This window comes from Lampetra fluviatilis, chromosome 1 (assembly GCF_964198595.1).
Source record: "Lampetra fluviatilis chromosome 1, kcLamFluv1.1, whole genome shotgun sequence".
NCBI lineage: Eukaryota > Metazoa > Chordata > Hyperoartia > Petromyzontiformes > Petromyzontidae > Lampetra > Lampetra fluviatilis.
The window spans coordinates 21,312,506-21,334,724 of NC_136275.1; the positions used below are offsets into that span (position 1 = coordinate 21,312,506).

The 22,219-nt window shown below is 48.4% G+C and overlaps 1 protein-coding gene and 1 long non-coding RNA gene across 3 annotated transcripts in view; one reads left to right on the top strand and one right to left on the bottom strand.

The window, feature by feature from the left end:
- LOC144933939 (plexin domain-containing protein 2-like) overlaps window positions 1–17,126 on the bottom strand; it is a 42,497-nt gene extending 25,371 nt beyond the window's left edge. Inside the window, exon 1 of the mRNA XM_078859269.1 lies at window positions 15,976–17,126. Coding sequence (XP_078715395.1) covers window positions 15,976–16,087 — 112 coding nt within the window. The 5' untranslated portion in view covers window positions 16,088–17,126. The remainder of the gene's footprint in view (window positions 1–15,975) is intronic.
- The window catches only part of LOC144933943 (uncharacterized), a 64,648-nt gene that overhangs the window by 11,119 nt on the left and 31,310 nt on the right, over window positions 1–22,219 (top strand). Inside the window, exon 1 of one of the 2 annotated variants that reach the window (XR_013637108.1) lies at window positions 8,386–8,429. The exons of the other annotated variant lie outside the window; for it this stretch is intronic. This is a non-coding gene — a long non-coding RNA (uncharacterized LOC144933943). Of the gene's footprint in view, window positions 1–8,385; window positions 8,430–22,219 lie in introns of those variants that run through there. 2 annotated transcript variants of the gene reach the window in all.

The following is a 22,219-nucleotide window of genomic DNA, read 5'->3' on the forward strand; positions in this document are numbered from 1 at the left end:
GATGGCAAAAACGAGACGCAACAATTTGGATTTGTTTCGAGATTGTCAAATCAGATTACAAGCCCATTAGGCGACAAATAATTTAATCGGCGGGGGAGCGAATCATAGCCTCGTCTCTCCCTAGTCCACCTGAGGTAGCACAACGTTTAAGGTCACACCGATGTATGAACAAAGCAAATTACTTGATAACCCGCATGAATTTTACATGGCATTCACTTAATTCACCGTTCCTGACCACAAAGTCACTGGAACAAATTAAGTGATGCCGCAGCCACAGTGGGTGCGGACAAGCGGGACATCTGGTCTGGGCTCACGGTGCAGGCAGTGGCGGCGTGTAGCCGGACAGACTGTGCACGTGATCCATGTCACCGCTGCGATGATGGCATCGAGCGAGTGACAACATTGTCTTGGTGGTGTCACTGCACTCGCACCTGTGGCACGTACAGTCTTGAGGGGAGTTTGCTTCGTTACACAGGGAGATCCATTTATAGGATGCCCCATTGGGTTTTCGAATGCCCCTCTTACATTCGTCCCAGCAGTTGAACACATGCTGTGAAGCGACGGCTCCATCTCTCGCAGAGGAGGGTGCTTTAAACGATTTTACATCCTTGCATTGATGATCCTGGTGGGTATCTCGGCCTCGCCGTGCGCTGCGTTGCACCGCTAGTCGAGTAGATAACCATGTGTTCAATAAACCCTCGGAGCCAGGATGACCGTCCAACTCCGATCGTCATTTATTGATTGTAACAGGTAAAACTGGTGAGAAAACACAGATACAGCATCTGTTATAATTCGGAAACACCCACACAATGAACACCACAGCATCAGAACATTGTCTCAGATAACAATAGATCCTGGAAGGACCAGGCCCCCACATTACCCCTGAACAACTAGACAAAGGCACAAGCTGGTGCGTTGCATACAGACACATAGTGTATTCATCCCACTGCACCCCAAATGTACAGCATTACACTTAACACTAAACTGTGGATGAGATACTTCGTCATCACTCTCAGGATCGCAACATAGGCACAAGTCTGACTCGACCTACTAAATCACAAGTAACATCCACAATAAGGAAAGTCACAGGCTTCGTTACTAACTAGGCCTCGTATTTACTACAACAATTTAACGGCACCATAAATGCATTTACATTGCTATAACGGTCATTCCAACATTACAACAGCATTTCCAATATTATAGGAATATAAACAACTTACAGATAATGCTTCTTAAGCTCCCACAATGGACAAGTGCGGCTGTGGTCTCACTGAGATGCGATGCGTGCCACCATCTTGGCTTATCTGTGTAATGGCTGACGCCCGCGTGGTACAGTGGAAATCTAATATCGTCACTTCCTGGTCACGTGACCAACATTAGCATAAAAAAACAGGAACTTCCTGTGAACGCACGCTCCACATCTGCCATGAGGCAAGACAGTGGGACACACGTCGGGAGGCTTTGAAAGAGGACTATGTTTTCCTCTTATGCCTGTCATCTTAGCGGGTATCTATCCGTGGATAGCTCTGCAAGGCAAACGCTAGCGGTGCACGAGGATGCCGTGCTATGCGGCCTCTCTGTAGGCTTGTAAATGACATGCGCACGTGTGGTCAGCTGATGTGGAGTGAAGACGCCTTGCGAGTGAGTATCCATTAATATGTTTGTTCTATTAGTCAGCTCCTAAAATATTCACGGCTACACCGAAACATTCAGTACTTTTATTATTAGCCAAGTAATGTTTGGTGGGCTGCAAGGTGGCCAAGTTTTAGTGCAATGAATTGTTGAATCCATCAGTGCAGAGTTGTGGGTCCCCCCCCCCCTGCCAACTCCGAGTACTCCGGTTTCTCCCACACACCGCTCATGAATGAAATTGGGCCAAACATCCCAATGTGGGACCTTCCTGAAAACGAGTCTAGAGGCTTGGCGAGGATTTCCCGTGGCAGAAATGGGATTATGTTCATATACACGTACTTGGAACTCAAACACGTACGCCAAGCTCTTAAGGCTAATGGTTACTCCGACTACACAATCCGCAAAGCCATCACTCCAACCACCAAGAAGGATCCTGTTGAGGAGCCTTTCAAGACCATCACCTTACCCTACATTGCTGGGGTCACAAAAAAGATCTCCAAAATCCTGATTAAACACAAGATCCAGGTCCGATTCAACACAGTACATAAAATCCGTGATCTGGTACCGTCTGTAAAAGATGTGGTTCCAGACATACAGTACCCTGGTGTCTACAAACTAAGTTGCCTCTGTGGTAGCAGTTACATTGGGGAAACCAAACGACATGTCTCGGACCGCATCCGTGAACATAAAGCTGACCTGAAACACTGTAGGACAAACACCTCAGCCGTGGCAGATCACTGTTACAACTCAGTGGGCTCACATGACATTGACTTCTCCAAGACAGAGGTTCTCTGCAAGCCATCTGGCTATCATGAGAGATTCGTACATGAGGCGATCCACATTTACAAACACAGAGACAATTTTAACCGAGAAGATGGATTCTGGCTTAGCAATCACTGGAAGGACGTAATAAACCATTTTGATACACATTAGGGAGGGTAGAATAATACATAGTGTTATATTAAAAATGTATAAGGTATAGGGTGGTTTATAGCAATACAGTATGTAATTTAATGTTGGTTTTGCCTATGGAAGTATATAGTACGGTATAGACGCGTGTGATGTAAGAGAATAAAGTTTAGATGGAAGCATATTATATAATTTTTTACAACGTAGAATTTTTCATGTATTACTTACTGTTAGTAACTCAGCTTATTGTAGAGTATAGTAAGTTTACTGATGATGCTATGTAGTTTATACTTTAGTTTGTCATGCAGTTTATACTGTAGTTTTTTACGTGGTTGTTTAGTAACTACAGCTACATACTATTAACATTCCTTTCCTTTGTTAATGCTCCCCCCCTTCCCCCCCCCCCCTTTGATGCTGCTAATCCTGCATAATGCACGGGCATAGTATTGATTTGGAACCCCCCCCGCCCACCTCCTACGCATTTTCCATATGCTGAATTCCTCTTGATATGCAAATTATTTTGTTTAGGCGCTCTTCTTCCCACCTCCCCCCCCTCTAACCCAGCTTAAATATACGCTCCAAGCTTGGGGTGTTTCATTCTTCGCCTGAGGATGGCTGCTTGCGTTGTGGCCGAAACGTCGTGAGAATTGTTTTATTATGTTTTATTTTTATTATTTTATTACTTCCCTTCTACGTGACTTTACCGAAAGAACCAAGAAGACGTACTTGGTTGTTTACTTAAAAAATGTCCATTTTCATTATTGCCATGTATACCGATGGTGAGATTAAGCATTTGAAGTGAGGGTAAAGTGCACTTACGCTGTCATGTCACCATTGAGCCCAAGGACTTAAGTGTTCCCGTGCATTGGCAAATAGCTCCCCCCATTTGCCAGGCGCAAGTCACAGGGGTACATTTGTTTAAGATTACGGACTAGAGCGCACATGGGATGGCGTGTCACTCAAGTTGTGTGGCAGCGAGCAAGCCGCGCACACACGCAAAGACAAACATCCCTTCCCCCCATAGCAGTTAACATCGCCATCTCCGCATGCAAGCAAAATACTATTCAACGATACATTTAATTACCCATAACGCCGAATTACGCCAGCCTAAACCACGTAAAAAATAATATATACCTCCGTTTGGCCTTACCTGGTAAAATAAATAGGTTCAATTTCAGTAGGTATATTTTGAAGCGATTCGTTTTACCTTTCCCTCTGCTACTTTGCACTCCTATCATATTTTTGTACTGTTTGTTGTTATTACGTTCTGACCGCGTGCCCCGACTGGACATCCTGTGAAAGAGCTCTTCATAGGATAGCTCATCGGATTCCTCCTCCAGGATAAGCAAATTCTATCCGAGTCCTGACCGCACCGATCTATAACAAACGCAGCTGCACATGGCGAGCATTTAAATCGAGAGCAGAAAACCAAAGGCCGGGGATTTTCCAAAGAGATTTTTTTTACGATTGTGGCAAACAGCTCGGCCGCACAGCGCTTGAGGACACCGCGCTACAAGACTGGCAACCTAGGTTCGATACACGGCCAAGGGTAACATCGGCGGTTAGACGACGCCTGGCCCCTGACCAGACCCATCCAGTGGAGCACTGAAAAAAAACTCGACGTTTTACCACTTCCAAGCGCTCCCAACCTTCAAACCGTCACAAATACGCACTGACTAGCGTGGGGGAAGTATGGCCAAACACAATTCCATGACTGCCATGTAGAGGTGGGTGGGGTGTCTTCATCCAGCAGCGGATTGACCAAGGGAGTGGACATTTAATTATACTTTAAAGAGCAAAGGGGGGAGCTGCGAGCATTCGTGACGAGAAACTGCCATCATAGCCAAGAGCTCCTTAATATTGACACGGGCCTTTCAATGTTTAGGCAGGTGTTCACTGTAAAGAGCCTAGTCTTCAATGTCTCCCTTTATATTTCCTCTTCTCTACCCCTTGTCAGCTTCCTCGCTCACACAGAGTCTCTCTTTTCCAAGTTTTATGCACACACACAAAGACCAAGATCTCGTCCCCTCAATCACTCTGTAGTCTCGACCAGGGGTCAGAAACCTGTGGCTCTTCAAAGGCCGTTTCGTGATATTATTCATTAAGGACCCACCATCTGGTATTCACCACGTGCATTGCAGCTCTTGAAATATTGAGGTTTTTTTTAACCAAATAAAAAGATGGCTCGTAATTTTGGTTGCCGGACCCCCTGGTCCAGACAGACTTGTTGGGGCAAGTGCTGTTAGCGAGTAACTATGAAGGCCGTCACGGCACACGAGGGGGTGGATGTTGAGCACCACACCCAGCCGCCTTTTATCTCCCCAGTGACGATGTTTACACACACACATCAAGTACTCATTTGAGGCCGAGTCGACAGAGCGGAGGCCCAGGACCGGTTCATGATAATCGGCACCGGTGTCGGCCGTGAACAGGAATCCAAATCCAATCGCCGAGTCCGTAGCGCAGCGCGCTAACCACTGCACCACCGCTCCCCCACACCACGCACAGGGGCCAGCCAAGAGGTTTTATGAAAACACAAACACACATGGTTCAGGTGTGGTCTCGCAGCCAAGGCTTTGAGGGCTGTGCTGTTAGATAACGGTGCGTGGTGAAACAGAAGAGCAAATAGGTTGCTGTCTCTTCTACTGTCGATGTTTTAAAACTGCTTCGCTGGGCTATCATTTGTGGCTTCTGAAAAAGAGCTATGTAGCTCAGTAGGTCAAGTAAAAATGTGTTTACTTTTACGTTTTGTTATGACCCGAGAAGTCTGGCCACATTTTTGAAAACGATGAAGAACCATCAAAAAGACGTGCCGTTTAAAACAAACCATCGCGTGACGTTAGGATTCAAATGCGTAGTTGCAGCCGCCGGTGATTAAACCGGGTTCTGAAGCGCAGCGGAGTTGATGGTCTAGGCCCAGTCACCAACGAATGCACAATAAAAAAAACTTTAATTTGGTTTTCACTTAAATTTGGCTAAATCCCAATGAGATCTTCTTGATTCTTTCGGTAAAGTCACGTAGAAGGGAAATAATAAAATAATAAAAATAAAACAATAAAATAATTCTCACGACGTTTCTGTTCTTCGCCTGAGGACGGCTGCTTGCGTTGTGGCCGAAACGTCGTGAGAATGATTTTATTATGTTTTATTTTTATTATATTATTATTTCCCTTCTACGTGACTTTACTGAAAGAACCAAGAAGATGAATCCCTGCAGTCACGAAAGCTTTAAATCGAAATTTTCCCAATGAGAATTACTACGTTTAGTTTTATTGACGTGATGACACATTCGCTTAAGTGCAAACAAAAGTTTGGACCCGTGTGGATTGAAGAGGTCATTGGAACATGTCACAAGTAATATTGCGACATCGTCATCTGGGGCTGTTCTGACACAGGGTGATGCACTACTTGCTGCCAATTTCAGCATAGAAATCTTATTATTCTGAGAACGCAATGCAGATAGAAAAAACAATTTGGGGAGGAAAAAATACGTCAATATGCGACATTTGCACCATTGGTACCTCATTTGCCAGTAAAAAATATGATAATTGGTTTTTTATCCTTTTATCTGGCAACAAAACTGACACCTTTTTTACGAGGAGTCATGTTTGCATAGACCACAATACCTGCAGTCATAATGCAAACAAAAAACATAACTCTGATAATGTATGCACTGTCATCAGAGTTATGTTTTACTGGTAGGAACGAAGTGGACCAGACCACCAATAGATTAATGTGTCCGTCCGTCCGACTGTCCGTCCGTCCGTGTATCAACATCGCCCCCTACTGCAAACACTTGGCATGACCCTGTCCGACAAGATGGTCGCCCGCTCCCCCTGGGATCTGTCAATTAAACAAGATGGCCGTCGCTTCCGGCGCCTCACGGCGAAACTTTAAACTTCGCTTCAAAATTACTTAACTGAAACGCAGCACGTTTTTAAAAAAAATTACTTTACTGAAACGCAGCACGTTTTTTTAACACAGAGACAAGAAACATTTATTAACACAGAGACGAGATACATTTAATCGCCTTATTTGTGCACGAAAAGCACGGCGCGAGGCCTACTGCAGAGGCTTCGCGAGGCCTAGTGCAGAAGGCTTCGCTAAGTCTACTGCAGAGAAGGCTTCGCTAAGTCTACTGCAGAGAAGGCTTCGCGAGGCCTAGTGCGGTAGGCTTCGCGAGGCCTAGTGCGGCAGGCTTCGCGAGGCCTAGTGCGGCAGGCTTCGCGAGGCCTAGTGCGGGAGGCTTATTAACACAGAGACGAGACATTTAATCGCCTTATTTGTGCACGAAAAGCACGGCTTCGCGAGGCCTACTGCAGAGGCTTCGTGAGGCCTAGTGCAGAAGGCTTCGCTAAGTCTACTGCAGAGAAGGTTTCGCGAGGCCTAGTGCGGCAGGCTTCGCGAGGCCTAGTGCAGAAGGTGGTGGTGGGGGGTGGTGGGGTGGTGGTGGTGGGGTTGGGTGGTGGGTGGTGGTGAGGGCTGGTGGGAGGGGTGGTGGTGGGGGGTGGTGGGAGGGGTGGTGGTGGGGGGTCTTTAAATCTCACAGCGTTTCTTGTCAAAACAAACACTTTAATTAACGTTACACTAGAATACAGTTAATTTTTTTCTTTAACTCCTCTATACCCGGTCGATATCCCTGTACCGATATTAGTATTATTCCTACCAGCCCACCCCGCAGGGTCCTGTTTTGTTTGCATTATGACTGCAGGTATTGTGGTCTATGCAAACATGACTCCTCGTAAAAAAGGTGTCAGTTTTGTTGCCAGATAAAAGGGTAAAAAAACTATTATCATGCGACATTTGCTTAATGGTTTGCCCTTGTGTCGAATAAGGAATTGCATACAATTAGATTTTAAAGCAAGCATCAGCTTTCCCAGCCAAGTTGCGCCCACAACAAAACCTGCGTGGACAGACAGGGAACGGCCTCCCCAACTTTCGCACAAAGACCCCCCTCCCCCACCCCCCCATGTATCCTTAACAGACTCGTAGGGGCAAGTGCTGTTAGCGAGTAACTATGAAGGCCGGCACGGCACACGAGGTGGGAGGGTGGCCAACTCCACGGCTGGCCGCCTTTGTCTCCCAAGTGGTGATGTTTTACACACCGCACCAGGTACTCATTTGAGGCAGAGTTGACCTCCGGGAGGCCCTGGAGCCGTTCAGTCGGGCGTCGTAGCTTAGTGCGCACACGCACACTCACGGACCCGACCGCCGCACTTCCCCCGGCACGATCCAGGCAACCGAAGCGACCACCGGTACCCAGCAGAGATAACGAGGAGCGGGCATCGTTAGCGATGAAGACAGGGGCCTTGTGCTCCTAGCTCTAACAAACCGGCTCTTTGTGGGGGGCGGAGATGCTACTGCCTCCTCCGCTGCCGCCGCCGGTGGTGGTTGTGGTTGCGCCGGGGTTGGCCCGTTTGCCAGCAGTGCTACACAATGCGCTGCTTGTACGTGCAGACGCTCCCCGTTGGATGTAGTTACTGTGCCGCTCACTCCGACCATCGGCAACGAGGAGGGAGGAGAGGCAACTGCCCCATCGTAGGGCCAACGCGGCCAGTAGCTGTTCAGGTCAATGCGTCAAATGTAAAAAACACACGCTCCGTCGTGGAACGGATTGTTTTTGGCCACGAGACGTTGTTTTACATGATTGGAAAGATATTTTTTTGTTGTTAGATACAGATTTTGATTATTTGCCCCATTATCCGATCGCGGTAGTATTTTTTCCTCTCCCCCTCTGCAATCACACATGTGCAGCGGTGGGTGCCAGCAGCTGTGGCGTGGGCGAGCGTACGTGCCCGGGCCGGAAAGGGCGATGCAGGCGGAGGTGGAGGGGGTCTGCGCCAAATTCAGTGCGACCATTTTCACTTCAGTTCCCGTCTTGTAACACGGTAAGCGCTGCACACAACTCCGCTTTGCAGGCTAACCGGCAGATTTGGCGTTCACTTACACGGGATCTTACACCCGTAACTCTTGTTGCTTGGTATTTGGCCTTTTTATTAAAAAAACAATAATACTGAAAACATTGTACTGTATTTCCAATTGTGTTGGAGATGCAACTTAAAATTGTACGGATTAAAATGGCCCTTCAGAGGCCTTCCCTATGCCTTTTTGTCGCAAGGACTGATGAACCATACCCTCACTCACCACGCCGGTGAAAATGGGAGTTGGTGAAACGGGTGCCAAGGACTGTTTCAGATGTTACTCCCCACTGGTGTTAGCAATGGCCAAGAATCCAACTAGAGGCGGGCCCGGCTCGTAGCACAGAGCTAACCACTAATACAGTGCAATTAAAACGCACTGCTGGATGAAGGTCATGGTCATGCCTAGCCACTGATATCTTATCGCAGGATAGCGATGCGATATCAATTAAAACACTGCACACCAAATTGTTTGCGATCACACTCGATGAAAGCAAGGACACGGGGTACAGGGCAAGTCACCAGAAAAGACAACTGGAGGCTCAAAATCAATCATTGAGAGGCAAGGTAAAACAACAACAAAAACTATAAACTATTTCTATTTTATCAGGTAAGGTCAAATGAGCTACATAGCTCTTTTCAGAAGCAGCCAAATACCATAAAACCGGCGAGATGCACCCCCCCGGGCGTGCGAGACACCCTTCCCGGGGGTGCGAGTTATGCCAGATTTTTTTAGAAGGTAAATCGTCGAAAGATAAATTAAGCACGGGCACGCAAGTACAACTACTTTGTTTCAACAAGCATATTTTTTTACATACATTTGTTTTTTTACGATTGAGAACCAAAGTGGTGCAAGGCTGCAGTAAAGGTTAACCAGTGCCCTAAATGCGTAATATTGATTCTTAATGTGGAGGGAAAAACCGAAGGACCCGGAGAAAGATCCACACGACCACGGGGAAAACATGCAAACTTCAAATACACAGGTGTCAGGGTCGGAATCCTCCATACCAGCCAGAGGTAAGTTAACATCTCGCCCCCGTCACACCTACAACGGTACAGCTGCAAAGTGGATGTGAAAAAGGGGCAAACGCGGCAATAATATTTCCGACTCCAGCATAAAAAGGAACCTTCACTCATCGGTGGGCCGAGGCTAGCGATGCCCAGAGCCAGAAATCCAGGATGCTACCCCTACATCTGCTGTCATGCATGGCTAAAGGCAACGGCCAGAGATTCAATCTACCACTACGCTCTTGACGGGAGCAAGGCATGGTACAAAATGACGCGCGGTGGAGCCAGGCGGGACCTTATTCTTAACATGCTTCACGGATTTGGGAGGGGAGATTTTTCAGAATGCCAATTCTCATATCTTGGGCGTTCATAATTACGGCCGCACACAATGTCAAAAATCCATACACCCTTAAGACACTGCGTGTAAGATCCTAGGGCCTTAAAGAGCGACTGCAACACAAGGACTTTCATTTCGTGAAAAGACGACATACAATACGATGTATTTATTAATTTACAACTCCGATAAATCCCCTGCTGGAGAACACAGTCTCCCTCGGGCCACGTTTAGTCGTGGGGAAATTGTTCGACGCTCCCCACCATCACCACACACGTGGCGAGTGCACGTCGGTGAACAGATGGGTTTCCCCCAGGACCGGTTCAGATGTTGCTAGCCACCGACGATAGACATGGCCAGGAATCGAGCGGAGGTCACCGCGACGGGTCCCCTCGTGTCGCGTGCCCACAGCCCCTGCTCGAATGCTCCGAAGCCACCAACGAAAACCGTGATGTGAGAACGCCACACCGTGGAGACAAAACTATCATCCCAAAGTTTTACATAAATTAGTTACAACCGAGTGAACACAATTCTTCTTCTTAAATGCCTGTTCGTCCATAGCGCTGAAAACAATTGTGCAATAGGAATTTCACAATAAGACCCGAGCACAAATCCAACAGCTGTGCTCCGTGGCACGCTGACAATTGCCGTCACCCGCAGCCAAGCTCGCTCGCACAACAAAAATTAACTCATCTCAGTCCTGCGCCGCTGCTCGTTACCCGTGGCTATCGGCAAACATTTTGATGCGCCACGTCAAAAAGGCTGCTGTGCCACCCCGGCAACAGCGGCAACACGTACGGGGCGGATTCAATCTGCAGCTCGGGGTAAACAAGTCCGACCGATGCGGAGCCACTAATGAAGGGGCCGGTCACACGTTTTTGTTTGGTTTCACTGGGAGATGTTTCCTACGGTTGCCGCTTGCACATCGCGGGCGTGATGAATCCCGATCGGGCACCCAAATCGCACGCATTTCGCGTGACGAACGGCCACACGGTGTGGCAGCTGCACAAATAAGAGTCATTAGCCATGACAGATCCACTGCTCGATGAAGGCCCGCCCAAGCCAGTGTCATCCCTCAAAAGGCACACGAGCTGATTTCATCGCTACGAGCTTCTCTGGTGGACGCTCTCTTGGGGACATTCCCTCCATGGACTGCCACTCCAACGTTAGTCTCGACCACCGACCAATCACCGTCCCCTCCTAGAAACACGGCCTGCACACAAAACCCACTTACTTTTCTTCAGTCAATGACGTCTCCAACCTGTGTACGTTCTCAAATTCGTGTGATCCTAGCATGCATCACACCACCTTCCTTGATGCAATTTTACGTTTTAGTTCCATTTTCTTTACGAATGTCCACGATTCTGGTAAAGGTGATATATCCATGTCAGGGTCACACATGGGAGGGAAGAGGAGGGGGGATGGTGATATCCAAAGCAACTGCAAGCCCGCCCCTCTACAATCTAAACATCGATTCAACTAATGCACGGCTTCACATTGTTTTAAGATGCCATACAGTGTTGCGGCGTCACTTTCTAAAATCCTTACGGGTCACACACGACCTCACCATCCTCGGCCCGGTGGTGCGACTGCACTCAAAAGAAGGCGCAGCAGACGGACGATTACACTGGTCACACTTTTTCTGGCATAAGGTATTCCAACGGTTTCAAGGTAATGTTGAGGTGCTGATTCCAAATCTGGCATCAGTTTTTGTCTATCACATCAGGTTTTTGAGATATCAAATATTGCATTTTCAATAATAACTGCAGGAGAAAATATTAAATAAATGTGGATATCTACATAAAATTATATTATAAAACACACTATCCTAAAAATACAGCACCATATTTTAACACTGAAGCAGTCACTGACTCGCAACAACTTGCAATCATAAGTGACAGAGTAAATTTCTGGTAAAATCAATGAAAATGGGGTATGCCGATAGCATAAAAATGAGATGTGATAGAGCAAATCTGAGATCAGATTTGGAATCAGCACCCTGAAATTAGTCTAAAACAGCTGCAAAAGTCCAGGCCAGAAAAAAAGTTTTTTTTGTTGTTGACCAGTGTTATGCGACCAACGGCCGCAAGCAGCGAAACTTTCAAAAACACAAATGGACGCTTTAAAGCGCCGGTGGAGGTGGCCCCGTGCCAGCAGGCGAACGAACGCGAGTCGAGTCTCGCCAGCTCGCGTAACCAGCCCGAAGGGGGTGAGGGGGGGGCTCGTGGTGCACGACTCCTTTCCCCACACTTTTGACGTTCCCACCCAGGCCTGGCTCCACCGGTAACGAGTCCGCCCGTCCCGCCGGCACAGACCTCAAAATACAGACTCACACCGCTGTCGATGTCATTTAGCCGCGGGCGACGGCAGAGGTCGCATCAATCGCGGGGGAATATAAATTTGCTTTTGGATCGTTTTCGCACCGCTATCAAACTTTGAGAAGACATCTATTTCAAGCGAGGAACAATGATGCGGGTGTGAACAAGCTCGGATCTTATAGATGGGTCGGGACATGTTTTTTCGCCCATCGTAGTTTTCCCAAATGCTGTCCCCCCCCCACACCGCCCCTAGCCAAAGGTTAAGTTGACTCGCTCGGATATCACACTATCGCAAAAAAGTGAGAAAAAATATATACATACGTAACCGCGTGTTTTTGCAAACGCGCACCAGTCCTCCAAGCTACGTCGTTCACAACCATACACGAGGAGCGCTTTCGCAATCTGAACCCTTGGAGATGTCTCGGGACACTCCGTTTGTAAATCGAGAGGAACCGAGAATCACTGTTGACTACTGTGGCACAAGTTTGTAACAGGTGGTCATCAAGGGTTGTTTCAGACTTACACCGATACCACCGCATACGTACGACAAACACGCACGAATCGCACATCTTAGGTTACTCATGCTTTGCTGCATGGTGTTGACAAATCAGTGTCCCCCCCCAATACTTTCAGGGAGGATTGTTGGGTCGTCCCTTAACGTTACTGGCAGGCCTGAGCAACTGGTCAAAATTCCAGTTCTCCGACGGTGGCCAGTCTTAGTCGTACATTGACTGCCGTTTACGTGCAAGACAATGCTCGCGTATTAAGGAGTGGGGAAAATTTAAATACATCGATATTCTGCACCGCGAATGCTGCAGCAAGGCAACAAGCGAGGGTGCGGTCACAAACCGGTTCTGGTGGTGTCTTCCATCCAGAAGATGCCACAGGACTCAAATATACCCAGTGCTGGTTTCATAATTAGCCTTGAGCAATCTGCCAGCACAAACACCTGACTTTAAGCCACGTCTTCCAACTTGCCTGCCAGGCCATCCAAATCCTCTGCCAACTCCCCAGACAGATTCATTAATCAACTTACAGCCGCCAAGATCAATCCACCGCTGGATGAAGGAATTCTCAAATCGGCACCGTCCCCTCGAGGTCTTGCGACGCCACAGTCTCGCCCCCTTGCACCCGAGCTAACGCCACACTGCTCCATCTGCATAGAGGTCATCCTCTCGGGCGTGTTCCCTCTTATTAGCTGACATTCCATCACTGCTCTTTATTTTATTTCTAGCCACGTGACTTTACCGAAAGAACCAAAGAGTATGGATTCCTGCAGTCACGAAAGCCTCAAATTCCATCACTGGTCTCGTCCATTGGCCAGACTAATGCCCACCCACTCGCCTTGCCGGTGATGCGTCCCCTTCTGCTGCACAGAGAAAAGCTGGCATCGGGGGTCTCACCTGGCTCGAAGAACAAAACTACAACTGGCCTTTTGGCATGATTGAGGTGAGCTGTGATGCAAGGTGCTCTGAGATGTTGGGACATTTAACACTACAACTGGCCTTTTGGCATGATTGAGGTGAGATGTAATGCAAGGTGCTCCGAAATGCTGGGACATTTAAGCACGCAATAAATCCAAATCCTTAACCCAACAAATACATGCTATATATACACACACACATCGTGATGCACAAACACTGTGCTATTACAGCTGCAGCAGAGGCAGCAGAGGGCAGCAGCAAAAAAATACCAACTCCATTGACAACAACATTTCTTATGCAACATGCTTCCTATATCTGTCCGATGGCGATACATTCAGAAAGCGTCACACGGCCGACTGTGATAAACATCTGACTACCACTACTACATTCGTGGCGAGATTACTGGAAGGGTCCTCAACGTTTGGCTGGCTTCTCAAATTTCCAAAAGAACGCTAAACCGGTTTTCTGCCAAAAACACCATTCACAGCTGATCCATTGCGCTGTAATATATAGTTTGCAGTTAATATTTGAGGCGTAGTTATGGGCTCAGTTTAGGATGTTAAAAATCTGGGTTAAGGTCACAAGTGTGTTGGTTCTCATGCTGGTTACCGAGTTTGGCGGGTGGGGGAGGGGAAAGAGTATTCAAACAACCGAGGTGCAAATACAGAACCACGTATTGTTATTCAAGTACCACAACATTTCACAATAAAATCACACACTCCGTCAGATTGTATGACCAAATCTGTACAAAGTAATCAACAAAATCGTTACGGGCACAGTACAATAACACGGCTATATTAATGTAATTCATCCAGAAAATCCCCCAAGACGTATTTCCAAGGACAATGTATTTGTGTATGCCTATTGTGCCATCGAATCACGAGAGAAATCAGCCATCCGCATCTCTCGAAGCAGTAGATAAGAGAATGGCCTGCACAAGTGGCTATGAAAGTGCTTTACTACCACTGATAATCATTCCGTCAAGTTACAACTGGTCCAGGCAATCATGGGCTGGAAGCAATTTCTCCCACAAGCTTGGCCACGTGAGACTAAACATATTCGTCCCATGACACTCAAACCGATATATTTTGCAATTCTCAGCGGAGCTTGGAATTCAGCCAAATTAAGTTGCAGACCAAAAACGAAATGCGCCGTTGGGTTGTTTCTGGTGCCAGTCCATCGGCGACCAGGAACGTCAAATCACTGCCCTCGAGCATCGCGGCTTTAGCAGATCACAGGCCCGGCGTTCAGACCTTGTGAGCCACCGAAAACACCCGAGTCTCAAGACTCATTTACAACGGGCCTCGTTTTTTTTTGTGTAACAATTCATCGGAGTCGGCGCGTTAGCAGCAACGGTAACACCCGCCGATGACCAACATCATGATGGACAGAGTTAAGTTTGTGTCCTGCACATGTACTGCAGAGTACAAAACGCAGTGCAGTGAAAATGCTGGAATTATTTGGCATCGTACGTAGTTTGGCTACTTACGAAACAAGTTAAATGTTAGCTCCCTCTTGACTGGTGCGCAGGAGGTCGTGGGTTCGATCCCTACCCCGACGCCTGCTGTATGTTTGTAGTTTGCGTGTTTTCTCCCCGTTGTCACGTGGATTGTTCTCCGGTTTTTCACCCCTTCACATTTACAAGATAATTTGGCTGATCTAAATGTTCACACAATGACGAAAAGCCACTTGGCTGAGCTGACATTTGCGGCCACGTCTCTTCTGAAAATGTGATATTTTAGCTCAGTGGACCTTTGCCTGGTAAAAAAATCAAGTTAGTCGTGGTAATCTTGATTTGAAGCTTTTGTGACTGCAGGAATCCATACTCTTTGGTTCTTTCGGCAGTCACGGAGGTAGAAATAAAATAAGTCAAAAATTTGTCGTAATAAGCGTGCCAATTCGGGAGGTGCGTAAATGGACATTGCAAAACGGCGGGGCGCGTCTCCTCCAATCGTCCAAGTTTGCCCCCAAGTGCTCGGCCAACATCAGAACGAATCGATCGTTAATAATCGACATCGTAATTGGCCCAATTGTCGCTCCCCGCCCTCAGAAATCACCGACGGCTACAGAAAACAAACCAGCGGAGCCGGGCAACTCACAAACCACCAACCTCGACCGTTCTTCGCATTTCATCCCCACGGGATGTTTCCAGCGTGCGAGATGAAGAAGTCACGGATGACGCATCCGATTAATAAACATGTGCATGGCAACGCTGCGTTGGCAGCGGTGGTGCACAGGCACAAACAACAACAACCACACACACATTCGTCAACCACCATGGGGGGCCTTGAAAAAGCCACACGCATAAAAATAGACGCGATGGCCGTTTGACCTTTTTTTTCGTCTTCAAAGCTTAACAAGTGGGCCCACCAACGCGACGAATCGATGAATGGTAGGGCAAAGCAGGGAACGATGGGCAGAGATGTGCTCACCTTGAGTGGGCACGTCCCTGTAGGCCACCCCACATGCAGGCGATGTCAGCTGCAGCAGTAGCAGCAGCAGCTGCAGCAGCAGGAGTGGTGATGGAAGCAGATTGGCACCCATCGTGTGCAGGTGTGGAAGCAGTTTGCTCGTTCCTCCCCCAACAACAACTTCGCTCACCCCTTTGTGTTTGTTGTGTGGGGTGTGGTGTCCTTTCGCCACACACACACACTCTTCTCTCTCTTAGCTCACACACAATCTCTCTTGCCGTGTATAGTATTGTGTTCACACACACACGGTATGGTGAAACGCACCCACAAATCGTGCACACCACCCAGTGAATGTTGTTCACCACATCAGTGTTAATGTCACACACGTGCGCCGATACGCCAAGGCTTTGGAATAAGTGATAGCAAATAGCACGCCCCCCCCACACACGAACCGATGTAATCTCGAGGTTTAAGAGTTCAACAAAACCAATGTGTCCCGATACCACACGTAACCGTTACAGGCATGCGTAACAATATAAAAACAATACCCCCAAACAAGCTATCACACACACAGAGTTGTTACCCTGGCGAATACGCCTTCACCTACACCCTACAGACACGCAACAAACACCCTGTCGCACGCACACGGTGAACAAAAACACACACGCGTGTGAATATCCCACCCCCACACACACCACAACAACCTAAAACAACCCACCACCACCAACACAACGCCACGAAAACTTTACCACCACAACAACGCCGCCACGAAAACTTCACCACCACTACAACAACGCCGCCACGAAAACTTCACCACCACGCCACGAAAACTTCACCACCACAACGCCACCAAAACTTCACCACCACCACAACGCCACCAAAACTTCACCACCACAACGCCACCAAAACTTCACCACCACCACAACGCCACCAAAACTTCACCACCACAACGCCACCAAAACTTCACCACCACCACAACGCCACGAAAACTTCGCCACACCACACACACGCAGCTCGCTATCTATCTCCGCTCTCCCTCCTCTTCAAAGCCGCTAGCCTCCTTCTCTGCACCGCCCTCGCGAGATGGCGGGGTCAAGTCTGCGACACAGCGAGCCGTGCGAGTCGCGATGGACCCCGCTGCTTGCTTGCGGTTGCTGATAATGATCACTCCACTGCTGCTGCTGATGATGAGGCGGGAGAGAGGGAGGAGCAACAGGAGGGAGGGAGGAGCAACAGGAGGAGGGAGGAAAACAGGAGGAGGGAGGAGCAACAGGAGGGTGGGAGGAGCAACAGGAGGGAGAAGCAAGAGGAGGAGGGAGGAGCAACAGGAGTAGGGAGGGAGGAGCAACAGGAGGGAGGGAGGAGCAACAGGAGGAGGGAGGAGCAACAGGAGGAGGGAGGAAAACAGGAGGAGGGAGGAGCAACAGGAGGGTGGGAGGAGCAACAGGAGGGAGAAGCAAGAGGAGGAGGGAGGAGCAACAGGAGTAGGGAGGGAGGAGCAACAGGAGGGAGGGAGGAGCAACAGGAGGGAGGGAGGAGCAACAGGAGGAGGGAGGAGCAACAGGAGGAGGGAGGAAAACAGGAGGAGGGAGGAGCAACAGGAGGGTGGGAGGAGCAACAGGAGGGAGAAGCAAGAGGAGGAGGGAGGAGCAACAGGAGTAGGGAGGGAGGAGCAACAGGAGGAGGGAGGAGCAACAGGAAGAGGGAGGAGCAACAGGAGTGGGAGGAGCAACAGGAGGAGGGAGGAAAACAGGAGGAGGGAGGAGCAACAGGAGGGTGGGAGGAGCAACAGGAGGGAGAAGCAAGAGGAGGAGGGAGGAGCAACAGGAGGGAGGGAGGAGCAACAGGAGGAGGGAGGAGCAACAGGAGTAGGGAGGGAGGAGCAACAGGAGGAGGGAGGAGCAACAGGAGGAGGGAGGAGCAACAGGAGTAGGGAGGAGCAACAGGAGGAGGGTGGGAGGAGCAACATGAGGAGTGGGAGGAGTAGGAGGAGCATGAAGAGTGGGCGGGCACAGCCGAGCTGCTGCTGCTGCTGTCGTGCTCACGCCGCCATGCGACCCTTGTCCGTCCTGACTTCGACACCCGCCGCCTTTTGTTTACCCCGGGAGGGTTGGGGGGGGTGCCTCGTGTCAGCTGCTCGCAGCACACAACACAACACACTCCATCCTCACGCTTTATGGCGTGAGAGGGGATTTACCCGTAACTGCCCCTAACGGAGACTCCACACTCATTGTAAAGTCTCGCGTGAAGATCTCAGTTTTTTTCTTTTTTTTTACAAAAAAAACTGTTGTTACAGTACATGCCACATTCTCTTTGGTTCTTTCGGTAAAGTCACGTAGGTATAAAGTAAATCACGACGTTTCGGGCGCACACACAAGCGTCCATCATCACCTGATGATGCCCCCGAAACGTCGTGAATTATTTTATTTTCTACCTACATGACTTTACTGAAAGAACCAACGAGTATGGATTACTGCAGTCACGAAAGCTTCAAATCTAGATTACATTCCACATTCCCGTGACGTGAATCATTGACACCGCAAAGACGACCACCATTTTACTTCCCCCCCCCAATATTCAAATATGTTCAAAATGTCCCCCCCCCCATATATTGCTATAAAAAAATTGCTATGCTATGTAAATAAAAACAACAATTTACTAATTCTAGATTTGAAGCTTTCGTGACTGCAAGGATTAATATTCTTAGGTTTTTTCGGTAAGGTACTAAACCTTGGCCACAATATCTGGACTTGTCTTCATATAAATCAATGCCATTACAAACAATGAAACAAGAAATGGGTAAAAAAAAAGTTAAAACAGAGCAATGTAATACAATACACTATTAGACATTATTTTAAAAAATAAACAAAAAGTCCATCCCATGTGTTAGTGAATTTTTAATACTGTATTTTAGGCAGGAAATTAGTTTCCAAATTTAATTTTTTTTTTCTGGGTTGGAACCCCCAGACCCCCTGGAAGATTTGGTCCCCCCCCAATGTTGACTCCATGGCTACGGCCTTGCACAGAATTAAAACTAATTTCTATCCACCCTGGAGGAAAGATGGGCACAGTCATCAGCCAACATTCCAGTTACCACTTGCCAGGCGTAATGTTGTGAATTATGCCAATATAATCGTCATTCCAATACATCAACGTTCTTAGTTATGCTATTGTCATTCAAATACTGTATGAGAATCCCCATAGAAGATGGCGGATAATAGAATTGCGGATAGGATATGACTGTGGCAACCACGATCATTCTCATCAGCCATGATCAATCCACTGCTGTATGACGTTGCCTTCCAGTCTCAGCCGTGCGATGTAACCCAATCCGTCCGGCTCCTGCACACGAGCTGATTTCATTGCTCCATCTCTACGGCTCTACGTCCTCTCGGGCTTGTCCCCCCCTCTCCTCTCCTTTGGCTGTCACTCCGCAGTTAGTCTCGACCACGGGCTATAATATGTCCCTTCGTAGAGACGTACTCCTGCCCAGAAGAGACTTGTGCAAAAGCCAGGCCAAGTTAATCTGTTGGCCATCCCACTTCCTCCTAAGGGCGACACAATCTCGCCTTTCACCATTACATCCAATACCCTCCCCCTCTCCTCCCCCCTCACACACCCCCCAACTCCACCAGGCCTCTTCGCTGTTTATTTTAAAGAGTGCCATTAAAATTGCTCAATCCCATTATTTGGAGCCTCGTTCTCCTCCTTTACAAATGTCTGAGCCGCGATGCTTGCAAAAGTTTGGGGGCGGCAGGTTGGGAAAGTGTAAATTGTACACCGCACATTTAGTATGGTATAACCCATCATCATCATCATCACCTCCTCCTCATCAACCATAAGAACTGCTTATTATAACGACCACAAGCCACCGCTGCAGTTCGCTGTTGCAAAAGAGCCGTGCTATAGGCTGGTACGCAATGCAGTTCAGTGGGGGTGGGGTGTCAATCGATCCTCATGGCGGTACCCCGGGGTAACCGAGTAATACAAAATGGGCCGAGGCAATTAAATATTTTATTTCTGGGACACTATTTTTTTTCCCAGGGGTGTTACTTAACTCCGCGACTGGGGTAACCAATCGATCCGAAATCAGTGCTACTCCACGATGTCGAAACGCCAAACCATAGCATGAAAAATCCGTTAACGAAAAATTCAACGTTGAATAGTGCATCGTGTACAGCTCGTCGAGATGAGTCGATTGCCGCATCGCCGACTATCAACAGACTAAAATGACTGCATCACGGAAATTATGCGAGAGCAAATTATGCAAGAGCATAGCCATAAGGTTCAATTGGCGGTGTTCTAATGCAGTGGATGTGGAAACTCGACACATTCGTCAACAACATTGGCACTGGCCCTTTGACCGAAACGTCGCCGATTTTTTTGATACGTCACGGCCGCAGCGTTTGTGACGGGTGTGTTGAGTCCGTGTTGTTACGACGCAGAAGCAGTAGCATCATCGCCAAATCATATGCCTAAAACGGGGATCGGAAACCAAAACAAACAAAATGAGCCACTTATTTCGAATTCTGTACGTTGAAAAAAAAAACGCAATATGAACAAGAGCCGCAATGCACTGTGGTGGTGAATTCGAGACGGTGACTCTTGAAGCAGTCACTTGAAGAGTCGCGTGCGGCTCCGCAGTACGCAGGATGCTGACCCCCCTGGCCTAAAACGTGAGGTTACACTGGTCAACACACTTATTCTGGCATAAGGTATTCCAACGGTTTTAAGGTAATTTTGGGGGTGCTGATTCCAAATCTGGCATCAGTTTTTGTCTATCACATCAGGTTTTTGAGATATCAAATATTGCATTTTCAATAATAACTGCAGGAGAAAAATATTAAATAAATGTGGATATCTACATAAAATTATATTATAAAACACACTATCCTAAAAATACAGCACCATATTTTAACACTAAAGCAGTCACTGACTCGCAACAACTTGCAATCATAAGTGACAGAGTTAATTTCGGGTAAAATCAATCCCCTGTGGGCTGGTGGAACCAGGTGGGGTTCCTACCAGTTTAAAGTTGACTTGTAGCATCGTTAGTTACGACGAGAGGGCTTCGGCAGAGAGTTCGTGTAGTGTCAATGTTCCTCCTACTCCTCCGTTGCAGGAGCACAGACCACCGTGGGTTTCTAGACGGCCTGTTACCATTTGACCTCGGTCGTACCAGCTCAGCCACTCTCAACGCAAACCCGCGGGTGACCGGCGTGGCCCCGGCACGTACGTACATACGTATAGTCTTGGTTCTTTCGGTAAAGTCACGTAGAAGGGAAATAATAAAATAATACAAATATATAAAACAATTAAATTCTCACGACGTTTCGACTGCAACACAAGCAATCATCATCAGGTGTGAAATCCACAGCAAGACGTGTGTTGAACTTCTTTCGCAACGCTTGGCGCTAATTATAGTATTTAGTTTGGTTCCAGAGGTCCGGTCGTGCGTCGATTTGTTCTTAACGCGGTGTACGGTTTGTACACTGAACACGGGGAATGGCTTTAATCGTTGTATAATCTCCTGTAGACGTAGCTCCCTCCCATCATCATCATCACGGTGGCTAGGAGATGTTAACTACCTCGCCTGGTATACAGGTCGTGGTTTCCATCCCAATCCTGACGCCTGCTGCTGTATAGTTGGAGTCTGCGTCTCTCTCCCATCATCGATGCGGTGTGAGTGGTGGGTGTGAGTGGTAATCGATGTGGTGTGAGTGGTGAGTGTAGGCCCACGTGGGGGCCTACATAGAGGCCTACGTCGGGGCCTACGTCGAGGCCTACGTGGAGGCCTATATAGAGGCCTACGTCGGGGCCCACGTGGAGGCCTACATAGAGGCCTACGTCGGGGCCCACGTCGAGGCCCACGTGGGGGCCTACATAGAGGCCTACGTCGGGGCCTACGTCGAGGCCCACGTGGAGGCCTACATAGAGGCCTACGTCGGGGCCCACGTCGAGGCCCACGTGGGGGCCTACATAGAAGCCTACGTCGGGGCCTACGTCGAGGCCTACTTCGAGGCCTACGTCGGGGCCTACGTCGAGGCCTACTTCGAGGCCTACGTCGGGGCCCACGTGGGGGCCTACGTCGAGGCCTACGTGGAGGGTGCTCGTCAATGGAAGCAGAACAATGAAGCTGATGGGCCAAACATCTCGCCTCTCCACGTCCACATCACGCAACTATTTGGCCTCGGCGCCTCCAGGCCGCACGGCCGCTGCTGCTCTGCTGTAGTACACACAGCTGCGGCTGCTTCGTGTATGACTC